Source organism: Girardinichthys multiradiatus, chromosome 1 (genome assembly GCF_021462225.1).
Source record: "Girardinichthys multiradiatus isolate DD_20200921_A chromosome 1, DD_fGirMul_XY1, whole genome shotgun sequence".
In the NCBI taxonomy this organism is placed as follows: domain Eukaryota; kingdom Metazoa; phylum Chordata; class Actinopteri; order Cyprinodontiformes; family Goodeidae; genus Girardinichthys; species Girardinichthys multiradiatus.
The window spans coordinates 14,234,657-14,254,091 of NC_061794.1; the positions used below are offsets into that span (position 1 = coordinate 14,234,657).

Sequence of the window (19,435 nt, forward strand, 5' to 3'; positions counted from 1 at the left end):
AAGGGATGAGTTGTAGATACATTTGGTGCGAGTAACACTAAACAAGGTGGACAAATTGTCTCGTGTTGCTGCAACAGCAAGTGATTCACGAGAACTGCTGCTTCATCTGCAAGCTCAAGCTGGAATAGGAACGAACTCAACTGCTTTGTGTGAGCCATGTAGTTCTTAGAAGGACATTGCACATAGTTTAGAAAAACTACTTCCAATGAATATCATCATAACTGTCAGACCATTTTTGACCAATTACAAGGTTTTTGATGATAAAGACTTATACACAATCAGGCAAATAAAGGCAAAGCTCAAGACTTGCTTGAAAGGCCAATGAAGCACAAAGAACAAATCATTATTTTAATGGGACACAGATAAGTTAAACAATATTGTTATGTGTGCCATTCTGTGGAAATGCAGGAGACCCACAGCCAGCAATAAAAACAAATTAGCAATGTTTGCATGTGCTGAACTTATTCTAAAAATGACAATGTTCTGACCATGATTTCTTTCGGGGAGTTTATATAGACTATGCCATTCATTTCATTTCATGATGAAATTAAATGAGCTACAACATTTAATTTCCCTTTGGGATTAATAAAATATTTTTGAATTTGAATGATACAAATAGATCCAAACATGAAAGCTGTCTTACTAAATACATGTCTGGTGTTGGAGATCCTCTATAGTATTAAATATGTCCATAATCCATAACTGCAGCTCTTTAATGCAACAGCTGGCATGTCCACCTGCTCTTTTAGCAAAGATTATGAGCAGCAAAAACATACGAAACAAACCTGAAAGACATGCTGATCAATAATAGAATTCCAGCAACAGTCCTTCAAATTAATATTGGTAATGCAAACTGGTGTGCTGATTAACCACAACCAACATAGTCCTGTTGCAATAGAAACAATGAAGATCAGTAGCTGAGGTATTCTAACCAGATGCTAACCATAATGGTGGCAGCAGGGAAGGTACAACAACAATGCATATTATTTATATTCAGAAAATTTTATTTCTGGGGTTCAAGTCTTTACAGACAAACATAATTGAAGTCGGGGATCCCATGCCAATTCTGAGTTTAGATTCAAGATGGGTGCAAAGCCTATAATCCGTAGCAAACGCTGTAACAAAAGACAAAAAGAATGCTTCATTCTGCTTATTACAGTTTACATCTGAAGCCATTGGCACATGTATTAAAATACAATCATTTGCGAGAATATTCTTCTGAGAGCGTGTATATTTAGAATCGAGAAACATGTCATCGACTTGCTATGCTAATAGTAGGTAGTAGTGCTGGGCAATAAGAATACATATCGTGGGGACGATAGAAAAGTGTCTATTGTGCTACTTCTCTTCTACCGTTTCTAACATACTTTTATTAATTATTCAAGCAAATATTTCAGAAAGTAGGCTACAACAAATATATTTGTGTTGTCACTTTGGATACACTCAGTTTATATAAGTGATTAAAAAAAAACATTTCGCAAAGAAGCTCTGTCTTGTGGTTTTGCGACATGACGCAGCTTTACGTTATGCGACTCACACGCCGGTTTGCGACATGCTTTACGTTATTTAACTCATGAGCACTGAAAGATAGAGACGCCAGAGACTGAAGTCTCATACCCAACAAACAGAGACAGCTACGCAGGCAGCCCAAGAAGAAGCTCTTTTACCAAAAAGAGGGGGTACATCTGTGATTTGGATACATTTTGGGTTCAAGAAGTCCGACACGGAGCAGAAAACGGTCATTTGCAAAGTATGCTACAAGACTGTTCCCTCGCCTGACGCCAACACAACAAACCTCTTCTATTACCTAAAGAAGAACCACGAAAAATACATGAGAATCCAAAAACTGCGAGGTAGAGCAAGTTGTGGAACAACCAGGACAAGAAGCGAAAAGAAACACTACGGCCAGCCGAAGATAACGCAATCTTTAGCACGAAGCGTATGAGAAAACTTCCCAGCGACAAACAAATCACAGCTGCCATCTCGCATTACATATGTAAAAGCATGACCCCCGTGTATGCAGTTGAGAAGGACAGCTTCCGAGACCTCGTCAAAATCCTTGACCCCAGGTACGTTATGCCCAGTCGCAAGTACTTCAGTCAAGTCGAGCTGCCTCGCTTATATGACGCATGCCGGGCCAAAGTAGAAAAGGAGGTTTGTGGTGTGGTGCATTATGCCTTGACAACTGACCTCTGGACAAGCAGTGATGCAGCCCTACATGAGCGTAACCATCCATTTCATCAGTGAAGACTGGACCCTCTGCGCTCGCTGTTTACAGACTGCCTACTTTCCAGATGACCACACAGGAGCCATGTTAGCCCAAGGTACGTTATTCGTGCAATAATTAGTATAATTTCTGCTATTGCTACAAATTTATTCTCTTTATAATTACTTTACTAACATATATATATCTGTGAAGGGCTATTATGCAGTGTGGGCTTGGCTGGTCTTGTATTGTGCTTTTTATTATACTGTTCTGTCATTTTTACTGTATTAATTCTAAGAGAGACCCCTAAATAATAAAGTATTCATCTATCTACAGGGGTTGGACAATGAAACTGAAACACCTGTCATTTTAGTGTGGGAGGTTTCATGGCTAAACTGGACCAGCCTGGTAGCCAGTCTTCATTGATTGCACATTGCACCAGTAAGAGCAGAGTGTGAAGGTTCAATTAGCAGGGTATGAGCACAGTTTTGCTCAAAATATTGAAATGTACACAACATTATGGGTGACATACCAGAGTTCAAAAGAAGACAAATTGTTGGTGCACGTCTTGCTGGCGCATCTGTGACCAAGACAGCAAGTCTTTGTGATGTATCAAGAGCCACGGTATCCAGGGTAATGTCAGCATACCACCAAGAAGGACGAACCACATCCAACAGGATTAACTGTGGACGCAAGAGGAAGTTGTCTGAAAGGGATGTTCAGGTGCTAACCCGGAGTGTAAACATAAAACCACGGCTGCCCAAATCACGACAGAATTAAATGTTCACCTCAACTCTCCTGTTTCCAACAGAACTGTCCGTCGGGAGCTCCACAGGGTCAATATACACGGCCGGGCTGCTATAGCCAAACCTTTGGTCACTCATGCCAATGCCAAACGTTGGTTTCAATGGTGCAAGGAGCGCAAATCTTGGGCTGTGGACAATGTGAAACATGTATTGTTCTCTGATGAGTCCACCTTTACTGTTTTCCCCACATCCGGGAGAGTTACGGTGTGGAGAAACCCCAAAGAAGCGTACCACCCAGACTGTTGCATGCCCAGAGTGAAGCATGGGGGTGGATCAGTGATGGTTTGGGCTGCCATATCATGGCATTCCCTTGGCCCAATACTTGTGCTAGATGGACGTGTCACTGCCAAGGACTACCGAACCATTCTTGAGGACCATGTGCATCCAATGGTTCAAACAGTGTATCCTGAAGGCGGTACCGTGTATCAGGAGGACAATGCACCAATACACACAGCAAGACTGGTGAAAGATTGGTTTGATGAACATGAAAGTGAAGTTGAACATCTCCCATGGCCTGCACAGTCACCAGATCTAAATATTATTGAGCCACTTTGGGGTGTTTTGGAGGAGCGAGTCAGGAAACGTTTTCCTCCACCAGTATCACGTAGTGACCTGGCCACTATACTGCAAGAAGAATGGCTCAAAATCTCTCTGACCACTGTGCAGGACTTGTATATGTCATTCCCAAGACGAATTGACGCTGTATTGGCCACAAAAGGAGGCCCTACACCATACTAATAAATTATTGTGGTCTAAAACCAGGTGTTTCAGTTTCATTGTCCAACCCCTGTAGGTCTGAGAGATACACTGGAGTCATGGGGACTGCAAGAATGCCACCTAGTTTGTGTCACCACGGATAATGCCACCAACATCCCTGCAATGCAACTGAATGAGTGGGAACGGCTACAATGCTTTGGTCACCGTCTACAGCTAGCTATTGGTATGTATAAACCAATCTTAAAATGGCCTTGTGTAATATTGCAATGAGGATATTATACTAACAACAAAAATATTAGTGAATTGTAATTTGTTTGGTTATCCCGTGTTATGTATGATCAGCCTACATACAAGACATTATCACTGAACAATTTATACTCTCCTTTCATTTTATAACTACCTGTTATGACAAAGACTAAATTGTGATACTAGCTGCCCTCACATCTAGTTGTATTATCATAAATTTAATTATAAAATAATCCATAAATTGTTTAAGATATACATGATAAAATTAAAATTGCTATCAACATATGTGATTACATTACATACTTTTTCATTTTATATTTAATCTAAACAGAGAACGCTCTGAAAGCTCTCACACCAGCATCTACAAAGCAGGCTCTGGACCGTGCAGTTGGAGTCTGTAAAAGGGTGGCGAGTGCCTTCTCCAACTCATGGATGAGAAAACGCGACTTGGCCAAGGCTCAAGCGGTGCTGGGCTTGCCTCCCCATAAGCTCATCACTGAAACCCCCATAAGGTGGGGTTCACAGCAGCAGATGATTGAGAGGTTCCTGGAGCAGAAGAAAGCTCTGTCGCAGGTCCTCCTTGCAGACAAGGTGAGACATGGACACTGGACATTACACACTGATTGTTTTCATTGTGGATTCTGATTATGTTTGCAGCCCTAGATTCACCTTCTGATGAAAGAAACCCATCTACTTTGCTATTTGACTTAGGCAAGAAATCTTGTGCCAACCTGGCAAGACATGGTGGTGCTAGAGTCCACGAACAAGGCACTGGGTCCACTGTTCGAGTTTATTGATGCTCTGTCGGGGGAGAAGTACGTCACTGTATCTTTTCTGAAACCAGTACTGCACCTCTTAAACAACGAAATCCTCAGCCAGAAGGATGGGGACACAGAGCTCACAAAAGCAATCAAAGAGGGTATCCTCAAGTACCTAAATTAAAAGTATGATGACCATACCACCAACAACCTTCTAGACATGGCGACATTTGTTGACCCACGGTTTAAGACAGCCTACATGAATGAAGAGAGGGTGGAGTTCATAAAGATGAAAGCTGCAGCAGAGCTGGTGGATATGGTGGCACCCACACTAGAAAGTGCAGAAACAGCAACTGCCTCCATTTCCACCAGCTGCTGAAGATGATCCAGCGCCTCCTTGTCCAACAAAGAAAACAAAGAAGAGTTTGGATAGCTACTCCAAAAAGGCGCTAGCAGCAGGTCAAGACACCACCCACTCTCAGCCAAGCAGAGCATCCACTGAACTGGAGCTCTCCATGTATCTTCAGGCACCTGGGCCTGACTCGGAGAGCGACCCTTTGGAATGGTGGAAGCAGCATGAGTTGAACTTCCCATTGGTGGCTAGGCTCGCCAAGAAATACTTGTGCATTCCCGCTACTAGTTCTTCATCTGAACGGGCCTTCAGTGTGAGTGGGAACATCGTCACATGTAAGAGGTCATGTCTTAAGCCAAATACAGTTGACCAACTTGTCTTTCTTGCACTCAACCTGTAAATTTAACAAAACAATATTTCTAGTTCTACAAAGTAGCCTTTTACGTTTGTACTTTTGACGGTTGATACAGAGTTATGTTTAACCCTGATATTTATTTTTGAACCTTTATATTGCTAGTATTGTTTGCAATTTATGCACTACAAGGTTACAGATTTCAGAAACTTAAAAATAATTTATTCATAACTAGTTCTGTGCAAAAATGTATGGTTTCCTGATCAGAAGCTTCAAACGTTAGTACACTTTAAAAAATTTTAAAAATTGAGTTTTTTTCGACAATTCAATTAAAAAAATACCTGCATGATTTGGAAAAAAAATGTGAAGGCTACTGCATCTCTACCTCTACCTCATCTGTTGTCATTTGATAAACATATATTGCTGCACTAAAATTTATTTTTCTCATTTGTGACAGTTCAGTTAAATGTCACTTTAAAATAAAGTTGGAAAAAAGTAAGCAATGATATTATTGTGTCATATATTTCAGAGAATAACTGAAAAATCGTGGTATATTGTGATATATATAGCTATTGTGATATAAAATAGTCTATATTGTGGTTTTTTCCATATCGCCCAGCACTAGTAGGTAGCTTGGTCGATGAGCACAACAATTACCAACAAAAACTCAACAAAAACAAAAAATGTAAAATGCTATTTTACAGAAAACTTCATCGTTAAGTAGATCTTGGAGGGCATAGTAGTCTTACTTTAAATAGCGCAGAATGGAAAAGACTGTTGGGTCATATCAGGTATGAGATGATTTAAAGGTTCTTCTCTTTTAAGGAACAAGTAAAAGCCGCTTTAAAGAGGCATGAAACGTGTTTGGGGCATTGTGTTTTTTTTATCAGTTTACTTATTATAGCCCTGAAATAAAATTAACACATGGACTGAGAGCCAGCTTTTAAATGAGAATCTCAGTGTGACGCTTCCATTGATTTGATATCTAATTTCATAACGGGCAAATATAACACATGTACTCTATCTTTTTCCTGCACAGCTAAAGATAGAATGGAAAAAAACTATGCAAAGTGACCAATTTAGGAATGAGAGAATGAAGCTTCAGGATATGGAGACCATTAAGAAAGTATACCTCTAATATCTAAGAAAGAACATATTTAATGCACATATATAAAAATTGCTCCTCTGTGGAGGAGGTTGGAAAGTGGGTTTAAATGGGTACATATGCTTTAAAACTTACCTTGAGTACATTAAGCTATTTTCACTATTAATACAGTGTGAAGATGGCTACAGGTAGGTAAAAACCTACATGTGTGTGAATTAATTTATATGTTTACATTTTTAGGCACTTGATGGTGGAAAGTCTTTTTAACAGTAGACGTACATCACAATGATGACCATGTAAGCGAGAAAGAAAACAAATCAGCACTATTGCAGAACAAAGTTACATAATCCTGATGGGAAAGAGTCAAAAACTAAGAATGTAATCCCCTTAACATCCTGGAGATCTGGAGATTAAAAATAAATAAAATCATTGAAATCGTTGACAATCCTTACTGTAATGTAAAAAAGGTTGTCTATTCTGGTTATTGTCATAATCCTGTGACACTTATACCAAAAGGCAAGTTTTTTTTTCTTTCTATGAATGGTAAACAGATTATATTACTGACACATTCATTCAACAACCACCACACCCCTGAAAAAACAAAAAAACAAAACAGAGCTTAAACTCAGCAGACTGACCAGATGTGTTTAGTGTTTGAACTGTAGGTTACAATCAGGTCACACAAGCCACTTTGAACTGAACAGACCAAGCATTTACAGCAGGTTCTACACCTAAATGTTTTTTTAAGAACAACATATAAATATAACCTACATACAACAATAAAAACTAGGGCTAAAAAATTACTCAGATTAATCCATTATTGAAAAAATTGCCAACTAATTTAGTAATTGAATAATTGTTAACTGGAGAATATAGACTCTAAAACATGTCATTTGCTGAAAGAATAACCCACTCAGAGCAGCAATTAGGCCACAATTGAACAGAAAATATGTACATTTGATTTAAATATGAAAAACTCTTTCTTTGTAAATTTGCTCTATCCAGAACTCAATTGGCAGAGTTTTAGATTCACCTGGTTCAAATTCTGTAAACAAAAATTAAATTAAATTTAAAAAGGTCCCCTATTGGGCACATTTTGTTATCTGATTATTAATGGATTAATGGAAAAAATAGTCGACATATTAATCAACTAGCAAAATAATTGTTAGTTGGCCTAATAAAAACCATTGTAATAATACAGCTAGCAGTACAACTCTTTCCTCAATGAGACAGAGTATAATTGGGGGTTTAAGATAGAGCCAGAAGTAAGTAAATTTAACATTTGCTGAACAGATGCCATATTTAGTGATTTAGAGCCAAGAAAGGGAAGTTGGGTGAAACATTTTCCTTGAAAGCAAAACTTCGCAAGTTTATTTTAGTGGTTTGACTATTTTCAGCCCCTTAAAATTCACGCTATAGTCACAGAACAACCGATCAAATTCCTCACACATATTTCTAATCAGGGACTAATAAATATTGTAGCTACACGTTTTCTTTAAATTCTTATTCAGCCAAGATGTGCAACACCCTTCATCCCCCATGTTATAAAGCAGCAAAAATAAATAAATAAAAAAATAAAAAAAAATCAAAAACGTTCTGAACGTTTGTCTAATAAGGAAGCATCAGAAGCATGAAGCACGCCAAGCCTGAATCCATCCGCTGCTCGGCAGCTGCCTCTCTCTGTCTGAGAAAAAGCGGTGATGAAAAAGGCTTTGAACGCCATCTTGTTCATTGCAGCTGCTTGGGCCCTGAATACAGGAACCCATTCATTCGAGGAGGCGGAGGGAGGGGGCACACTGGCAAAATGAATTCATCTTTGTGAACCAGTAAATGCGACTAACTCTTTTGGGAAACTAACCATTTCCTAAACAACTGGTAATCCACTGTAGCCAAGAGAGATTCTTTGGATGGATCCGGTCACCGGTAAATAACTTGGTGAAAGCGTCAAGCTCAGTGCATTTTCCCTCGGCGCTCAGCGTGGCTTCCTGTGACAACTCGAAGCCCACTTTCGAAACACCTAACTCTGAAGTTAAACCTTCGGTGCCGTTTGTTCGACCTAAAACCCTCATATCAACGTCTGAGACATCTAAACGACTCCCTGCTACATCGTGGTGCCCATTCTCAGGGCTAGGTCTTAAAACGACATGGAGCTGCGCGGCCCAACGGGGCATGATTACTGTAGCTGCTAACAACCTGACCTGCAACAGACCCGTGATCAAGATAAACAGATTGTCAAAATCCAATTAGAGAATCCTGTTTTCAAATCATTAAAAGAAGAAGTTCAGATCACGGCCGAATAGTACGTTGACAAACAGAAAACTGCTCGGAACACAAAAGTAAAATGGCTATCGACTCTTACAGGTCAGAACAGCGATGGTTTTCATTTGTAGCTGTTTAGACACGTTCAGCATAAAACGAAAGCATCGGTTAACTAATTATTTTGCTTCCAAACAATCAAGTAAACAACTGGATGACGAGTGCGAATATAAATCTGTGACACAGAGAAGTCATAATCCACGATGAGTTTAGTTTCGATTCAACGAAGTAAATACCGTGAGATCAACTAGTCCATCTGAATGCGTCCATGGCTGGAAATACAGGCACTCCTGATTTAATTTTAACAAGAAATATTTTTAAATGAACGGAAACATTGTTATTTTTCTATAAGGATACATTAATCGCTTTTTGGTCGCCGTTTTCGCTTTATATATTTACACACACACACACACACACACACTGAGATCAACTACCAAACCATACAGACGTATTTTCTGACCAGTGCGACTTGCAAAGGACGGGATACAGAATAGTGGGGGCGGCAGTGATACTGCTGGCGAAGTAGCCATTTTTAGACTTCCTTCGTTGTCAATCCATGATGCTGTGAAAGCCCTATGCGAGTGAAAGTGAATCCAAACTCTCCTAGTGTTTGTTAGTTATGCAATCTAGTGAATTAGCCATTTTTCACATCGCAAATGCCGCTTGCAGTAATATTCTATGAGAACTTAAAGCGTTAGCTCACAAGGTGGTATTCGCTGAGGATCTGTGGGGAAAATGTTACAATTTGAGAGCAATCAAACAACTCTAAAATGTTGGTGATAACTCAGAAAAGTACAATCTCTTGATTATAGCAGGGAATTAAAGAGTATTCTGGTAGATGATCCATTTCAGCGAAGCTGATTTAGCACAGCGGAGGCAGCTATAAGAGAGGGGAGATACACGGACGTTGGAGGGGTGCTAAGCTAATCCAAGTACCACACATATCCTGGCAATTAATGCCAACAAAACTCCATTAGCCTTCCTATCCACCAGACAGTATAGTTAGTTCATTTTATGTTTTAAAAAGCTCCGGCTAATTAGCGCTGACGTTGAGGTAATGAGTTAAGTTTATCTTTCATTGACCCCCACCCACAGTCTTGGCACCAATAACTAGCCAGCGACATGCTAACGGCAGCTAACTTAACGGAGGAGCCGCAGAACCAAGTTTAACCCTTGTTCAGTTTCCCTGCTTGAAAAGCTAGCCAACTGCAGACAGTTAATGCATTTCCTGAAGCGCAAATATACTTATCAATACACATCCTTACCCTCTTTCACTTGAAGGTATCCGTTGGTTTGTATCACATTGACTGGAAACAGTTAAATGTTGTCTCTCCTCTCTCAGCCCAGGCGCTCAGATTGATCAAGTTTAGCCACCGAGGAGCGGCACTCCCCGAACCCAGTTTTTAAACCCGCTGAAGGGGAGACACACCGGCACAGAGGCGCAGAAACGAGGCGGTTTTCACCCAGACAGACGAGCCAAAGTGCTGTTTATTCTTTCCAACGTTTCGACGCAAATTCCAACTTAAAGCAAATGTCCCTTCTTGTCTTTCCCAACCGTCGTCGTCCCTTCTGTTTCTTCCTTCACGCCAGGATCTCAGTCGCTTCTTCCTCCGGCCATCAAACAGCAGAGATGGGCGCGGTAACCCTGCATTCAGCTCTGGGAAACCCCACGTTAACAGCAGCGTCACAACGCACGGCGAAGGGTCGGCGACCACTTCGACAGATCAGCAAATACTGCCATCTTCGGTAAAAAGGAAACACCTAAAAATTACATTTACCTGCAAAAATCTTACATTCATCCAATAAAAGTGTTATGAATACGAATTTAAATTCAGCATTAACAAGGTTAGGCAACCAATTCACACGGAAGCAAGTTTAAACATTGGTTTTCAATGAAGAAGTTCCACATTTGGTTTTGGCCAGAAAACCCCCCCAAAAAACACTTCATTATCCAACTAACTTATCGTTATCGATAGCATAACTGCATCACAGCTAGAAAAAAAAGAGCTAATTTTTATTAGGGGTTTTCAAGATTGATAAATCGTTACCTCTGGTAAAGTGGCGTAAAAATGAATTATCAATCATTTAAAAACATTTTGTATACATATGTACATCCCTAATCTAAGACTGAAATACTTATTTTAATTTAATTACATTATTCAGTCTTCTTTGGGAGGAGTTAAAGAGTCAGTATTTGCCCACACTACCGTGCAAAAAAAAACTCAAAACATATCAGACTGGAAAATCTATTGTCCATAACCCTCTTCAGGGTGACCACACATATTTTCTGTCAGATTCCGTTTTGAATTACAAAACGTATATTTTCTTCATGTAAAACAAATCCTTTGTTGGTTTTGATCCATGTACATTTCACACAAGAATCTTACTGAACTGAGTGCGTGACAAAAAGTTGCTTTTAATTTGTGATATGAAAATGTCGGTACGCTGAACTGTTACCTCAGAGGTAACAGCGCTGTTTCATTTGAAATTCAAAGCAGACGGACCAGTTTTCCCCCACACAAATGCTTTCAGCCAGAAGAGTCTTTCAGAGAGTTTAGAAAAGTAAAGCACTGAGTTACTTATGACAATCCATTCCCACTGATTTATGTTATTTTGAGCAATGTGTTTTATTCACACTCTCAGAATAAGCTGTTATTTGTGTGTATAAATGTGCCTATGAATTGTGATTTCCTAACATTACATGTGTCACATTTTACAGACTGACATCTCTGTGCTTTTTAGATAAGTAATCCCTGGAGATTCATGTCCTGTGGGTGGAGCATCACTGAAACACAGAGAGGACTTAATCATTATCACCGGTCCTCCAGGCAGCATGCTCAGAGGAGGAGTTAATGCTCGTTGGGTTAAGGCGTTACTTGGAGACGTGGAACACTTTGTGGTCCTCCGAGGCAACAAAGTGTGCTTTGGGTTCGGTCCGATGGGGGACGAAAGCAGCAGCAGCAGCAACAGCCTTGGTTTGTAAGAAAAATGCTCCTGAATGTTACTGCTAACTCTGCCTTCTTGCACTTATACCTGTGATGTAACTATATATATATATATATATATATATATATATATATATATATATATATATATAATAAAAAAGGGAAAATTCTAATTATTTGTAAAAATATTATTTTGCAGAAAAGTTGGCTTTTCTCATATAGAAACCATCAAAACATTATTTAGCCACATCTAAGCATACCTCCAAGAAAAGTAAGTGAGCACTATAAGGGTTAGCACATACACTTGTATAAAGGAAATAAACCCCCCAAAAGGAAATATATTCATCCTTGTGGGTGTATATAAAGGAGTAGCATTGCTTAATGATGTGTCTAAGTGCAGTGATGTATAACATAGCCAGATTTTAAGATCATACAAAAAAAAATAATAAAAAAAATAAAGGAATGTTGACGAGAGACAGGTGATGTTTTGAATGTGGGTTTCTACTGGGACTGCCCAGATTAATGCTGCTAAGATTTAGTTGTCCCTGGATACACCTCTTGCCTGTTTGCATACATGTGTTGTGAAGGTTCCTCAGCAGAGCTTTAAAACCCCATGGGAGACATCTAATTTATCTCCTTTCAGACTGATGATGTGGGAAAAAAAAACCAAAAAAACTTTTCACATCTTCATGTGAGTGTATCAAACATTACATTAATCTCTAGTTCAGTTACCACACACATAGTTTTAAACTGTGTTACTATGACAATCCTCATCAGGTGAAACAGGCTGCTTGTTTTCATTGGTAATAGACAATATAAGCTAGGCAGGTTAATGTGGCAGAATTTTTCATGGCCTTGTTGCAGATAATTAAATTCTGGAATCATCTTACATGTAAAATCTGGGTTTTGTTTAGGAAAAATCTACTTTTTCCTTTGTCTGTGCTTTTAGACATTTCTGTTCACATTCGGATCTACAGAGACACATAAATATCCTAGTTAGTCTGAGTGTGGAGTGTAAGTAGCACTATCTTAACGTATTAGTAAGAGATCAAGGGAGAAATCAGATTAAAAAAAGAGGCAAAACAGCAACACAAATATCGTCTCGTATAATCTAATAGATTTAATAAAACGAGTGACATTACACGAGGCTAAGCTCTTAATGACCTTGCTTTTTATAGGCAGGTTAGGATACAGTAATCTGATTTATTATAATCTCCTACAATCTCCGATAAATGCTTACTGCATGTATTTCAGACAGAGGTCAGTTCCTATTGGTCCATTACAAGGCATTAGTGACATCTGCTGTTCAGATGTTCAGGGCCTAGCTAAACAAGTTGAATACGCTTTGTGGGTTCGTAAGTGAGGATCTAGGACATTCTGGGTTAAAGATGCTGCTAGGCCAACTGGAGACTTCATAACAATGGAGAGAAATATAAAAAAAAAAAACATATCCATATAACAGTAAATGACAATTCTTATACTCCCTACGAATATTTATTCAGTCACAGATTGCATTAAACTGTGTTTCCAAACAATCCGCTGACGTGGTTGTTAGAATACAGCAATACTTTCAATAGACCTTCCAAAGTAATAGATAAGGGAAATAATTTTCTGAAATGACTCAAATATTTGTGTTAGTGCATAACAAGCAAGACAGAACGTTTAGTAGCATATCATTTGGAAATCAAATAAAAAACAAAGATAAGGTAAAAAATGTGCACTTGTAACCTGATCTTGTATTATTCTTATATTATATTATTCTGTACAAGTCAAACTTAAAAAAAGTGTGGTGTGCATTTATAATCAGCCATCTATACTCTGATACCCCTTAATAAAATCTAGCGCAGACATATGAAGTCAACTAATTAGAAAATAGTGTGTATTTAACTTCAGTGTAAATATAGCTGTCCTGTGAAGAGCTCAGGATGATTGTTACAAAACATTAGGAGAACAAATAGCATCTTGAAGACCAAGAAGCACAGCAGACAGGTAAGGGAGAAATTTAAAGCATGGTTAGGATATAAAACAATATCCAAAACTTAGGAGTTCTTACATAGCTCTGTTCATTCCACCATCTATAAATGGAAAGAGTATGACAACTGCAGACCACGACATTGCTGTCCACCTAAACCGACTGGGCAAGGAGCGCATTAAACATAGAAGCAGCCAAGAGGATCATGGTAACTGGAGGAGCTGCAGAGATCCTAACCTGAGGTGGGAGAGTCTGTCGACAGGATTACTATTAGTGATGTACTTCATAAACCTGTCCATTATGAAAGAGTGCCAAGAAGAAAGCCCTTGATGAAAGAAAACTATAGCAGGTCCTGTTTGCCACAGTCATAGGGGACACAGCCAGTGAAGGGTTTTTGCATGAATGATGCCCTGTGTGAGCCATTTCTATTGCTGCCCTGCAACCACTTAAATATAGGAAATTATCTGAGATTAAGGGGTGGGGATAATGCAGTGCAGTCCTACATAAACCTTTTCTTCCTATTCTACGCAGAAAGCAGGGGGTGCCTACTCAATACATGGAGGCGCCACATCCCCATTGACCGCACATGTATAAAACATCAGAAAATATGTTCAGGGTGCAACTGTCACATACGTTATATATTTTTATCTGGCGCTTGTGCCTGTTGGTTTACAATGCCGCCCTGGGCATCTGCCCATATGCCCCATATCAAAAAGCCTCTTCTGGTCTACAGGCAAAACATCTTGCATACATCACGCTGAGCACAGTCCATGCTGGGTCCGAACAAGAAAGCTGGCCAGAGTTGATGGGAGATTGGATGGAGCAATCCTGAATGCTTTACAGCATTCGGACAATTAAAAAAACTGGAATGTAAGTACAAATATCTGAAAAGTTAAAGAGAAAAAAAAACAACATCAAATTTAAATGTTAGAAATACAATTTTCTGCCTCCAAATATAAATGCTATTTCTTTTAGTCCCTCAACAAATTCCTGGCCTTCATTGCAAAGATATAAGCAAAAGACATAGAGACTTGGTGTCATTCGTTGCTGCAGTTCTCTTACGGGGGAAAGCAAAGCATCATTCCTTCTAACAAACATCAAATTACGCCCTTAACACATATTGGACGCATCCTGCTGAAGTGCCATAAGAAACACAAATAACAATTGTACCATAAAATGTTCCTTACATCTTTTAAAACAATTTGAAAATAGTTGATAAGCATTCCTTCTGTATTTCCTCAATTGAACTAGAACTACATTTCTCACCAGAATAGGTGATCTCATGAAAAATCAGTCGCCATGCCATTATCTTTTTGGCCATTTCCTTTACGACGAGATTGTGAATCATATATCTCTAGATATCTTTCAACCACAACAAGGAATCTTTACTCGTCCATTTTGCACATATATACAATGGTCTTCAATAATTGTGGAATATGCGGTTTTTGATTTTCCAAAATGTAGCATACACAATATCATGCTACTGTACATTTAGTTACATTTGAGGAGGTCCATCACCACTCACAGAAAAAGCTAAAAAACATTTTAAAAAGCAGCCTGAAGCTAACACAACTGCTAATGTTTCAGTATAGCCTATATGTTGCCCACGCTTTTGTATAAGGTTTTCTCGAAAGTTTCTATGTATGCAAGTAGTATTAAAACTATTTATGTTTAATATAAAACTTTGGTTTTACATGCCATAATCCTATAGCCAGAAATAAACAACATAACAACATAAATCAATGACTTTTTTAGAAAAATTGGACTCAAGGCAAAACATTTTCTTTTTCCTTAATTAAAGATTGAATTACTGCAAGTAAAAAATATAATTGGTGATATTTGCACAAAATTTGTTTTGGCTATATCAGAGGTGTTCGTTTGGTACTACACGCTCCCCCTAGTGGTGAAAATCAGTTCCACAGTTCACTAACAAAACATTGACAATTTTTTTTTACATTATAGAATTCACTTTTTTATTAGGAACTGCGTTAAGGAAATTGTCAAGATGTTTTACGCTTTGCTGTCAATCTTTTGGTTTGTGAACTATTATTCTGCTGGGAAATCATTTGCATATTTCAAGGTGTTCACTCACCACTCAGATTCTTTCCTCTTGTACATGTTTATGGCTAAAAAAAGAGAGGTATAGTTATACAGTCTTGCTTTTACCCTTTTCACGTTGGCAGTTTTTTAAACCCAAGTAGCTGAATTGACATTATACACATTGTTCTCTTTTCTGGACACACTGTTCAGTTCTTATGGTTCAGTTTTTATACAGTAGCACTTTTGTGACAACAGCAATTCCTTACAGTACTTCTGGTTTTTTTTTGAAAATCAAAAATTGCTACATTTGTGCACCATCTGTTTTTTTAAAGCTCCAAAAGAGGTAACATTTTTTCTGTCACGAATAAAATCACAAAGAGCAAAAAAAAAAAGTAACTGCTTCAAAGTAAAAGTACATTTTACTGAACTTAGGTGCCACAATATTTTCAGTAATAAGGTTGAGTTAATAAAAATCAGTGAACAGTAGTGAAACAAGGTTTTTCCAGACTTCCCACTGATCAGCGTCCATGTCCTGTATTGGTCAATCAGCAGTGGATGAGACCACAGCCATCAATGTCACTCTGTAAATGATGATCTCATCACTCTTTACAGTGAGGGGGGCACACACCTGGATGACCTCAAAGGGCTGAAAAATTAAACAGATACTAAATAAATTCAAGAAACTTTGATCCAGAGTTGAAATTCCCTATATACTGTAATTTACATGCAGGAATTGATTATACTTATAATGTTCATACACTGCTGATCATTTAGTTAGTTAGTTTAGTCAGTTTTATTGTGCTGATAATAATGTAAAGAAACATGTAAATGTACTAAAATTCAACATACAAAATTATCTGTTTTGCCCACCTTAGTGTGTGAATACTGTTGTCAGTAATGACAGTTTATCATGATAAGGATGATAAGTGCAATTAATTACACTACTGGTCAGAAACTTTAATTATGGTTGTATTTTTGCCCTTTGATGCTTGTCTGTGATACTGGTTTCTTTTTAATAAAGCCTTATAAATCATGTACACATGGTGCCAGTTTAAACCAGCACAATGAGTAGTTCAGGGTCAGTCTTCTGTTGTGTTTTTACAACCATCCAAAGAATTCACTGAGTTTTCTGAGAAAACCTCATGAAAGTGACTTCATATTTTGATGTGAGCAGATATTTATTTTCTTGATCTGCTGTAGTAAAGGATTTTTACATGCTGTTCGGTTTTTCACAGAAGCTTTTACTGGGAACTGATTAGCAGCCCTTCAAGTTTAAGCAGGACAAATGAGGCACAATTGGGAAAAAATATCTTATTTTTCTTTAGTGTTGAATAAAAATTTGTATGAAAGACTGCCAAAGAATGGTCATATATTTTTTGTGAATATTATTGTATACCTTTCCTGTTGAAATGTTTAGTCATGTTCATACCAGTACATACATTTATCTGTACCTCACCTTGTGTCCACTTTGGGGTGTCCACGTGATGGTGACAGAACGTCTGTGTCCTGCCTCCACGGTGCCTTTAACAGGTTCCAATTGAAAACCCTGCTGCTGCAGAGTTGCCACATCATCCCAATAAAACTCACCGCACTGGAGAAACACAAACAGTTTGCTTAGGAAGACCACTGTTAACTGTCTAATTTGTCATTGCACAATAAAGGCACTGAATGTCATGTTTGATGAATGCTTGTCCCTTGCAGCTGATGCAACATAACAACTGTAAGTTGTCTCCGGAGTGTTCTGGTAACATCCAGGTACCTTCTTACTGGTGTGTGGGGAGCGGATGCAGCCCACCTGCAGTTCCCTGACAGCAGGCCTGATGACGCCTGCTTTGCAGCTGGCCTGCAAAGTAACCAGTGCATGGACACTTCGGTTCTCCTCCGCCTCTGTTAGTGGAAGGAGGTTTACAGCTTCAGCGTTTTAGTTACAAATTTTATGTCACTTTACCCTTCTTTCAACACAACCAAGGCGATTCTGTGAGATCACTAAGTTCACTTACTGTACCTTGGACCTTTTCACATTTTGTCACGTTATAACCACAAATCTCAAAGTATTTCACTGATATTTTAAGTGGCAGAACAACACAAAGTAGTGAATGACCAGCTTCTCTGTCCCTTCTGCCGAACTCTATCACCCCGGCTTTATGCCGTCACCATGTTTCATCGTGGGTATGGCGTCTTCAGCGTGATGTGCAGTGTTAGCTTTCTGCCACACATAGTCATAGTGTTTTTGCATGTATGCTACTGAGTGCAATTTAGCTCTTAATTTACTAGACTGTCTTCTTCCACATGTCTGCTCTGTCTCCTACGTGGTTTGTACAAACAGGACTTCTAGTGGCTTTCTATCAACAGTTTTTCATAAGGCCAAAGCTGTCCAATAACAGATTGTTCTGCCAACAGATTATTCCACCTGAGCTGTTGGTCTCTGCAGCTCCTCCACAGTTACTATTGGCATCTTTGCTGCTTCTTTGACTATTGCTCTCTATTCTCTAGCTTGTCCATTCAAATGCACTGTGATTAGAAATTAAACAATGTGATTGAATTACACACAGGTGGATTATTTACTAATTAGATGACTTCTGAAACCAACTGGTTGCTCTGGATTTGAAAATATGATGTTATTTTTATTAGTAAAAAATTAAAAACCATACATAATTTTCTGTACATTTTCTATTTATGCCATAATTTATGTTGGTCACAAAAAGGTCTAATAAAATCCCATTAAAGACTGTGGTTGTAAAATCCAAAAACGTGAAAAAGTTCAAGGGGTATGAATACATATGCAAGGCACTCTAAGGTGTCACAGTTTCTCTCAGCTTCCTATGACGGGCATAGAAAACGTCCTGGCATGGACCAATTTTATCCTTTTTTATTGATGAATCATAGACTGTGTCTGGCAGATATCAATCATATTTCTAATATTTGCCTACAAATTTCCTCTCTAAAGAAACATGACTTTCATCAGACCACATGTAGTGGGCCTCAGAAAGAGATACAGTCTGAGGCTTTGATACCTGTGAGCTTGGGATGAGGGATGATGAGGGAAGGGAGAAGAGATTCGATGGGCACTGTTAAAGGATCTCCTCCATACAGATACATGTTATGTGAAGAAGCTACACCCCTCAGATCCATCACACAGACTTTACTCTGTAAAGAAGAAAAGGCACATAGTTAAAGTTGTAACATGACGATCAAAGTTTAGTAAAGATACTTGAGTTATGATTTTTATCATCTAAGCAGTAGAAAGATTTTCAGGTCATATAACCTTTTTGTCTTGTTTTTAAAGGGAAGGACAGTCTGAGAAAAGGTGTAATCTACAAATCTGTATTTTTATGTCTGCGAATGTGCAGTTCTGCTGACCTTATTTATAAGCTCTATGGTGAGTTTGTCTGAGTAGCAGACAGATGGATGGTCAGGTTGAAAAGTGATGGTGATGTTTTGTTTCTGTCCAGGATCAATGCTGCCCTCTACTGGCGTCACACTGAAGACACTTAACCCACTGTAGTTCTGGGTTCCTGAACAGGACGAAGAGTTTTCAGTGACTTCTATACCTGCTACGGCAGCAGCAGGCAATCAAATTTATGATAGAAAAATTATCAACATTTTTATTATAATTAGAT

At 38.6% G+C, this 19,435-nt stretch overlaps 2 protein-coding genes and 1 long non-coding RNA gene across 11 annotated transcripts in view; 1 reads left to right on the forward strand and 2 right to left on the reverse strand.

The window, feature by feature from the left end:
• LOC124866426 (guanine nucleotide-binding protein G(I)/G(S)/G(T) subunit beta-1) overlaps positions 1 to 10,477 on the reverse strand; it is a 44,292-nt gene extending 33,815 nt beyond the window's left edge. Inside the window, exon 1 of the mRNA XM_047362212.1 lies at positions 10,124 to 10,477. The gene's annotated coding sequence lies outside the window, so the exon portion shown is untranslated. The remainder of the gene's footprint in view (positions 1 to 10,123) is intronic.
• Positions 10,478 to 10,481: 4 nt separating this feature from the next.
• On the forward strand, positions 10,482 to 15,882 carry LOC124866446. Its single transcript, XR_007037816.1, has 3 exons — positions 10,482 to 10,604; positions 11,601 to 11,833; positions 14,509 to 15,882. It is a non-coding gene; the product is annotated as an uncharacterized LOC124866446 (long non-coding RNA).
• Positions 15,883 to 16,020: 138 nt separating this feature from the next.
• Positions 16,021 to 19,435, reverse strand: part of cfap74 (cilia and flagella associated protein 74) — an 80,653-nt gene continuing 77,238 nt past the window's right edge. For 8 of the 9 annotated variants that reach the window (XM_047362174.1, XM_047362167.1, XM_047362206.1 and 5 more), the window contains 5 exons: positions 19,176 to 19,330; positions 18,830 to 18,962; positions 17,575 to 17,702; positions 17,272 to 17,406; positions 16,021 to 16,461 (listed from right to left, as the gene is read on the reverse strand). In XM_047362174.1, the coding sequence (XP_047218130.1) occupies positions 16,357 to 16,461; positions 17,272 to 17,406; positions 17,575 to 17,702; positions 18,830 to 18,962; positions 19,176 to 19,330 (656 nt within the window). In that variant the 3' untranslated portion in view covers positions 16,021 to 16,356. The remainder of the gene's footprint in view (positions 16,462 to 17,271; positions 17,407 to 17,574; positions 17,703 to 18,829; positions 18,963 to 19,175; positions 19,331 to 19,435) is intronic. The other variant, XM_047362190.1, reaches the window with a different exon arrangement.